The following is an 8163-nucleotide window of genomic DNA, read 5'->3' as shown; positions in this document are numbered from 1 at the left end:
GGGGCTCCGAGGGGCGCGATCCTTCCCGGGAAGCCGTGGCTGTGCGCCCTCCCGGGACCTGCGCACCCTCATCCCGACCCTTGTTCCCAAGCGCACGGCCAGGTGTTTTCACACTGCCGTGATTCTGGTGTTCGCGTGCCAGGAACATGCCGGCTCCCCAGAAAGCCGTGACGGGAAATGGTGATTTCCAGAGTCGGCAGCGATTCTTTACTTACATGAGCAAAGTGACGATGCAGTGCAGCTGTTTTAAATGAGATTTTTCAGTCTGCAGTTACCATTACTCTTTTCTCCCTTTAATACCTAAAAGGCAACAACCTAAGGCTCCCAGAACTCTTTTGCCAACATTTTGTTTCCTTTTACGACTCTTCTTTTCCATCCCTGTCTCCCATCAACTGTCTGTACTCAGAAATTACTTTTTTCTGTTGCTGGGTCTTGCTTTAAAAAAAACAAATAATCACAGTTACATAGCTGATAAGCTGATTGTAAATGTGCTTTTTACTGATCCTTGATGCACAAGCCTATTACTGGAATGAACTTAAAGGTATGTTAGCAATCATTCAGGGTTTGATACAATTAAACGGGGACACAGCCTTCGAAGCAGTGACCAGGAATTTGTAACGAGTCAGCTGAGTCAGGTGCGTGTCTCCCTCCCGCAGGCGAACACGCACACGCGCTTCCACGAAATGGCAATGTGTTACACCCTCGCTCGGCTGGGGTGCTCCCAGTCCCCGTTCCCGTTGAATGGCTACTCGGGAGCTTACTCAGGCTCTGTCCTGACCGCCAACTCTTCTATCCCCTCCCCTCTCATCCTTCTTCCTGTTTTGGTCCTGTCTTCAACCGTGCCCCTCTGCCGGCTCTCAGCAACGCCCAAGAGATTAAACAAAACACATCCCGACTGTAGATAACAACAAATAGGAAACAGGACCAACAATTTTCATTCTTTTGCTCCATAATCTTTTTGGGCTGAAGCAAAACGTTATTTCATCTCTCACAGCTACATTATTTAATTGTGTCTTTCAGAAGTTTTTGCTCTTAGAGTATATTAATTTTGCTCTACACGTTGTCCGTCTGCATTCATCTGTCAGTGGTTTACGCAAACAAGATGGTGCAGAATGTAAGCTTTGCCGTACTAAAGCAGAAGCTCCAGTGTGAATTACACAAGGCTGTACAGGTGCAGCGTATTTCTGATAGCGAGGCTTTATGCCTTTATGCGAGGGGGATAGGCTCAGCATTCTCTGAGGCAGCTACTCTTGCTAAGGCACATTTCTTTTGGTCTGCAGAAACCTAAACCACCATGTCCGGCTTCTTTGACTGGAAAGATAAACATAAAGGGATGCCGCAATACCAGCCCGCATCTGTGTGGATCCAAGAAGAAACATAAACCTTGTTTCATTTAACAGTAGTACTCCTTTACATTCTAGCTGAGAAGATCACCAGGGGAAGTGTGTTTTCCAGGAGGTAAAAGTGAAGCCACTGATAAAGATGATATTGACACTGCTCTCCGAGAAGCTAAAGAAGAAGTGGGTCTCCAGCCAGAGAGGGTGGAAGTCATCTGTAGGCTGATGCCTGGCATTGATAAAGTAAGTCAGCGTATCATTACAAAATAAGTTTGGGTAGTTTTCTTTTGTGAGGCTGGCAGTGACCTTTCCCAACAGATAACTGCTGAGAGGCGCTGCTCTCTCAAGTGCCCATGTGTCCAGCAGAGCCCAGGGAAAGGGTTCTTGCTCTGTGCTTGGCATTTGTGAGACCAGCTTTGGGGCGCCAGTTAGTGATGCTCTGGAGTACCAGACAGGCAGTGCTGTGCTGGCGAGAGGTTAGCAGAGAGCCATGGGGATAGTCATGGGGTTACAGTGAGTGGATGACGGGCAAAGAGGCTGAGAGAGGTGCACTTGCTCTGCTCGAAAGCTACCAGGGGGATTTAGCTGCTTTCTTCTCCTGGGTGCTTGTAGAGAGGATACCAGAACTCATCTCGAGGCAATGGACACAGCAGCAACATGGACATTTTGATGAGATGCAGCGAACAAATACTCTTCACCATGAGGTTAGCCCAAAACTGGAGCAGATGTTCCTGACAGGCTGTAGAATCTCCATCCCTGGAGCTGTGCAGAGCTCACTCACCCAGGCAGGGCCCCAGCAGGCTGCTGTAGCCTCACAGGAGTCTCGTTCAGTGTCTGCTGACTCCAGGGCTGTGCAGACACAGAGGGACCACTAGAGGGGATGTGCACCGGGATTGTGTGGAGACCTCCAGCAGGGAGACTCACAGAGGTGCCTTTGGAGTGTAGATCACCATTTGTAAATTAACAGGTTCTCAATTTCAGTAGCAGCATTCAGTATTACACAGGATCAGTTTTCCCTTAGAAAAGAGGAATTGCTGTTTCTGAAGACTGTTTTTGTTCACCAGGTGACAGTTCATTACTGTGCCTCCTGTTTTTCTATCTGGTAGCAATATCCTCTCCCCATTAAAAAATTAAAGAACTACTTTAGAAATTGTATTGCAAAAAGCTTTCTTTAACTTCTTACATGATAATTTCTGCACAGCATGCCTTAAAGCCACGTAGTTCAGAGGCAGTGTGTAAAAAGGATCACATTTTCCATGCTTTTGAGCCAATTACCTCAGTCAGTAGGAAAGATTAACTTGCTTTAATTGGGACCACCAATATTGTACATGTCAGATGTTACTTTGTCTTCTTAATAGATATGTTCCTGGTGCTTCTGACTTGGACGGAGTCTTTCCAGGCTTGCATCAAATACCACAAACACTGCTTTGTTTTTCCTCCTTTTTGCAGAACGGTGGTCTTTGTTAGTGTGAATAAACAGAACTAGCAATGTAGCTTAAAGAATTTTGGCGTTGCCTTGATGCAAACAATGATTTCAGTAGATTTTGCCTTCCTGTGGAAGAAGGGATTACATTTAGAATTAAAATGTCCATAAATAAGGTGTTTCGAGAAGTGTTACATTTTATAGCTAAATGTGTTGCAGTAATATTTCCGTACCTATTCTGGTCCATGCGTCCATATTCTGGAAAATTCCTGTATCCTGGGAAAATAATACAGAAATAGGATGAAGGATGGGTGATACGGAAAATCTGGATTAAAATCAGAATTTTAAAAAGTAAATAAGGAAGACCCATGAGAAAGCATGCGTGCTGTTTTACTTCTGTAGCAAACTGACAAGCCTTTCTAACTGCTGTATGATTGGTTATACAGGATGAACAGAACATTTGTAAAATCATGTTTGACAAATACAAAAACATGATTTCCAATTTTTCGAGTCAAAGGAAATAGCTTGCCGTTAGGGGGACAAAACTGCATTGCAGTTAAGGATGGGTCATAGGCTTCTTGTACTAATTTTGTAACATCTGAAATGTTTTTTAAATAACAAACATTTTTACTTGGTACAAACGTGTTTGAGGGTTTTGTTGATTTTTAAAAATTTACTGATTTATTGGCTTTGTTTCTCTCTTTTTAGATGAATAACTTGGTGACACCAGTTGTAGGATTTATAGAGGATACATTCCAGGCCACTCCTAATCCAGATGAAGTGAGCGAGGTTTTTGTTGTGCCTTTGGAGTACTTTGTCAAGCCCTTAAAATACAAGACCTTCTCTTATAGAATGTCCTCGGGTTACTTAACTCGGATACACTGCTTTATATATGATGACCAGGAACATAAAAGGTCATTCAAGATCTGGGGACTGACTGCACACTTTGCTGTATTTCTTGCTCTTGTAATTTCTGGAGAGAGACCTACCTTTGAAGTGGATTATGATCTTGACAACTTAATTTCATCCTCCGAGAATAACTTCATTAATTTGTATGCATCTGTGTATGAAAGAAAGAAGAGTAATCTATGATAAATTGGTCTGGCAATTCATTTCTTTTGAAAGAGGAAAAAGGAGATTTGTTTATTCCCTTTGTACCTATTTTTTGAAAGTTACACTTGAATTTCTTCTGAATTGGGAACTCCAAGCTGGCGGTCCCTAACTAGACTAATAGAATTTTTAATCTGTTAAAAGAGAGTTGCAAAAAGCACACAGTATTTTTGGTGAAACAGACTTTTAAAAGGTCTGTTTCAGTTCCCTTTCGGTTTCAGTGCCCTTGTTCTGTGTGACTGGAGATACTTTCTGGGGTTTGCCTTGTATACAATGAGATAATGCTAGGTCGTATAATTTGTGTCTATTTGAGTTAACCTATGAAAACTTCTGGGGATCTGTCCGTCTCCTGCGTGTGCCACACATGGACAGCGCAATCTGTACAGTCTTGTGCGGTACCTTGAAGCACTTCCAGGAGGCACAATAAAAATACAAAAGGTTTCAGGTGTTTTCACAATCTCATTTTGTTTTGCTTGAGCTTGTGGAGGGAAGAGGGCAGGTTAACATGTGCAATGAATCTTGGTCAATTTAGCATTTCTCACAAGGAAATTCTATAGGCTGTGGAGAACTTAGGATACAGGCAACAGGACTGAACTTTGTCTGTCACCACCTTGTTATCAAACCTTACTCAGCTGCTGGCAGGAGTCCTCTCCAGGAAGGAAAAGTGGAGGTGAGGATTCATGAGGACAGAAGTGCTTATGTGTAGTTGACCAGGCACCCTGGCAATGCCAGACATGTGACGTTCCTTGTGCTGGAAATCCTTGTTCCCTCATTGCTGCTGAACTAGCATCTCATTCACAGTGGTCATGACCGTACTGGCACATGGTGACGTTTTTAAAAGCTCAGGTGATTTAATCTGGATTTGAGATCTGCTGCACACCTCCAGGTGTCAGCAGGCCTGAACAGCTGATCTGAATCCCATGGTGAGCTGAAAGCATTCGGTGTCTTGCAATCTTGTGCCCCAGTGCAAGGCTCAAGTAAGACAAAGAAGAACCCTTGGCTGTTCCTGTGGCTGTTTGCACTTGTGCTGCCCCTGCTCCAGTCCCTAACAGGTGCAAGTGTGATAAAGAAAAGCTGATGGCAGTTCCTGTGCATGTGCTGTAACTGCCCTCAAACCTTTCTTATTCCTACATTGGCTCTCCTAGCTAATATTTGCTAATTGTTAATATCCTGCATTCCTTATGTTCGATACTAGTTGACTCCTTAAGTTAAAGGAAAAAAAGACCTGGTTTTTTTGGCTGGGATGAAATCCTTGGAGAAGTAGCAGCCACATGTAGAAAGAAGAGCTTTATTTTTCAGTATTAAACACTTTTGTGAAATTATTAAAACATTTTTAAAAGCTTGACTTGAAACTCTTCATCGTATGAGGTGCAGGAAGGAAGAACTTTTAAATTAAAATAGAGCAAAGCAATTAGACCTTGGATTGGTAAACAAAACAGATACCAGGAGACACAATTACTAACTTACAGTCCTCCTCTGCTCCCAGCTTTTCCACCTCTCAACCTGATCTGCACAGATACTGTGCAAACTGTACAGCTTCAAACCGCCGTTTGGTTTTAGTTCTCTAAACATTATTGTGTGGAACTGTAAGCACAGCAGCAGCAGTTCAGCTGTTGCTCCTTTTAGCAAATGTAAATAGTGTTCATTTATGAATCAAACCAAGCATTTGGACCAGTTGAAAAACAGAAGTTAACAGAGGTCCAACCACAGAGTGATTTGCAGTAAAGCCACTGGGGCTTCATGCTTCTCTGTGCATCCTACACAACTTTATTGACATTAGTTTGGATATTTAGGAAGTACTTTTTTAACTCAAAACACTCATTCTTTATTTAGATATCCATCTGGGATGTGAGTGCCCAAAAAACTACTTTGAGCACAAAAATCGCTTAAGTGCTTGCTAGTAAAACTGCAGTTCTGCAAGTCGCACATTTACTAATGGGCAGTTCTTTCCTTGGGCAATCTTCAGGTAAAATTCTTCCACAGTTTTTGGGGCAGGAACTAGAACATGAATCTTCCAACCTGAGCACCCCTCCTAAGCAAAGTAAACTAAAAAGGGCTCTTTCTTACTAGTCTTGCGTTATACATGAATACTACTGAAATCTGTTTCTGCGCACTTTTATTTTGAATGTAGTGGTTTTAAAGGACTCCTGGACTTTGTATTATTGTTTGCAAAGGCATTTAGAGGTACAGTATGCTGATACAGCTTTACATCTGAAGAAGCCTTTTTTGTACCTATGTGTGTTGGGGTGGCTCAGCCCACTCTTGGGCTGAGACCATTGAATATCAATCAAACCAGGGCCATCCACTGGGTGGATTTCCCCACCCAAGACAGTGGGTCGGAGGGCGGATCAGAGGATGTCACTGAAGGCTAGGTCGCCTCCCCTTGGGTGGTTCCTGGGTGCAAGTTACTTCCCTCGTTCTGAAAAGTTCTTCGCTGTTTGGTTGTTCATTGGTTCCCTGTTGTGACTCCTGTCTCCCTGTTTTCCCCATTGGTTATGGTCAAGTTGTATCCTCCCCTTTGACTGTACCCCATTGGTCCCCCCCCCCGTGCTCCCCCCCCCCCCCCATAAAAGGCTGTGCACAGTTCCCCTCGGGGCCCTCTGGTCCCTGGACCCTCCTGCTAATAAACTCACTGGAACCCACACCAGAGGCCCCTCTTGCCTTCTTTGCCTCCAGGCTGATGCAAGCCAAATCCAACGGCCACCTGACGTGCCTCCTCCGAAGAGGAGCCAGCACACGCGTCCATCTTGCGCCTTTTCCCACTGCGAAGTCGTCCAGCGAGGACGCTGTGGAGGCTAATGCTGCGTCCCCTCTGCCCGAGGGCACGCTGAAGCTCATGCTTACGAGTCTCAGGTTACGTTATATATGTATTTACACTTCGCACTTTTTCATACCAACAAATCCCCAGAATTCTCCCCAGTTGAGAAAAGGTAAGAAAAATAAATTCCTGATTCCATTCTCTAGCTATGAAATAAAACATGCTTTTGTGACATCTAAATGCGTGCAAAGGCTTACAGTGAAACAAGAAAATTACTGGTAGAATACAAAACTAACTAAAAGGTAAGTAATGTAGTGTGGAATTGAATGGGAGGTTTTAGTCATTCTTTTAGTTAATGTGCAGGGATTCAGCATTTAGCATTTCTGTATTTTTGAGTCCTCGAATAATCAGACCCTTGCTATTTAACACATGAGCATTTATCACATATACGTGTTTGATAAGTTGCTGGCTTACAACTGTTAGTGGTAGAATGAAAATCACTTCTAAGAGAGTATATATTCTAGTTTGCAGCACACTTGGGTGAGGAGAAACCAAAATGTGCTTTTCATTCCCAGCAGTTCTGTTTTGTGGAGAACTGCTGGAAACCAGCTCGTTTTGTCACTGCTGGAGGGAATGGCGGCGTGTACAGAACAAAAGGAGCAGCTGCCTGACAGTGCAAACTGTGGCAGCATGGAACAAGCCGCAGCTGAAGCGTGCTGCGATGGCCAGCCGCCACCGCCCACTCTGAGGGCGAGGGGCTCCCGCCACGAGCCCTGAAGGACCCACCGTGCCCAATGGGCCGTTGCCACGGGGCTCGAGCGGGCGCGAAACTGTTGAGTTGCAGCTTAGGGAAGTTAGAGTTCCACCAAGTTCCAGTCCCATCCATGGGCTTGGGTGTACAGTGCTAGAGGGAGTATCAGCCATGTGGACCTACAGACCTTTTTCAGACGCTTCTTTCCTCTAACTGCCCTAATCCTTCAGAACTGTGTTCATCAGAATCTCCCCAGATATCCCCGTACCAGTCCTCTGGATCCACATCTGCTGTCACTATCCAGAAGTGGATAATCCTATTGTTTGGGGTTTTTTTTGGTTGTGACAGCTTTCTTTCAATCCTTTGTTCCAAGAAACATGTTTGCTCTCCTTCCCTGTTCGTTCTTTTAAGACATCTGTCTCCAGCTGTTTCTCTATTTCCAGTCTACTGAAATAAGCACAGTGTGCCTGTGCCTGTACCAGGCACGCTCCCAAGGTGGCACACGCGCTTTCTTTACCATCTCCTCTTCTGCCGTGGCGGCACTGCTGTGTCTCTCTACCACCTCCTCCAGGTCCAAGCCCTTCTCCTTCGCCCATTCCATCCCTAAAGGAGAAGGGGCACAGCCCTGATGTTGCAGTGGGGATCCTGCAACACACATATATCACACCAGGAGTCCCGTGGAAAGGAAATATATAGGACAGACAGATTCTTGATAGCTGTTTCAGAGAGATGTTTATTTCCCCAGCCGCATGGCCGGAGCTCTGCCGAGGAACTGTTACAGTCA

General features: G+C 44.6%; 1 protein-coding gene across 1 annotated transcript; it reads left to right on the top strand.

Annotated features, from left to right (window-relative positions):
* Nucleotides 1-146: 146 nt before the first annotated feature.
* On the top strand, nucleotides 147-6514 carry LOC103617088 (peroxisomal coenzyme A diphosphatase NUDT7). The gene is made up of 3 exons (XM_008635345.2): nucleotides 147-224; nucleotides 1422-1580; nucleotides 3469-6514. Exons 1-3 carry the CDS (start codon nucleotides 147-149, stop codon nucleotides 3850-3852), a joined length of 621 nt encoding a protein of 206 aa, XP_008633567.1. The 3' UTR covers nucleotides 3853-6514.
* The last annotated feature ends 1649 nt before the right edge of the window (nucleotides 6515-8163 follow it).

The sequence above is a fragment of the Corvus brachyrhynchos genome, unplaced genomic scaffold (assembly GCF_000691975.1).
Source record: "Corvus brachyrhynchos isolate BGI_N302 unplaced genomic scaffold, ASM69197v1 scaffold646, whole genome shotgun sequence".
Classification (NCBI taxonomy): Eukaryota; Metazoa; Chordata; class Aves; order Passeriformes; family Corvidae; genus Corvus; species Corvus brachyrhynchos.
Note: the sequence above shows the minus strand (reverse complement) of the source record. Positions and strands in the feature narration are given on the sequence as shown.

What these genes read in the sequence shown, in the direction of transcription:
- LOC103617088 (XM_008635345.2), top strand. Translation starts at nt 147, where the DNA reads ATGCCGGCTCCCCAGAAAGCCGTGACGGGAAATGGTGATTTCCAGAGT. An exon ending in TCTTTACTTACATGAGCAAA is followed by an intron (nt 225 to 1,421) that starts GTGACGATGCAG and finishes TTTACATTCTAG; the next exon opens with CTGAGAAGATCACCAGGGGA. An exon ending in TGATGCCTGGCATTGATAAA is followed by an intron (nt 1,581 to 3,468) that starts GTAAGTCAGCGT and finishes CTCTCTTTTTAG; the next exon opens with ATGAATAACTTGGTGACACC.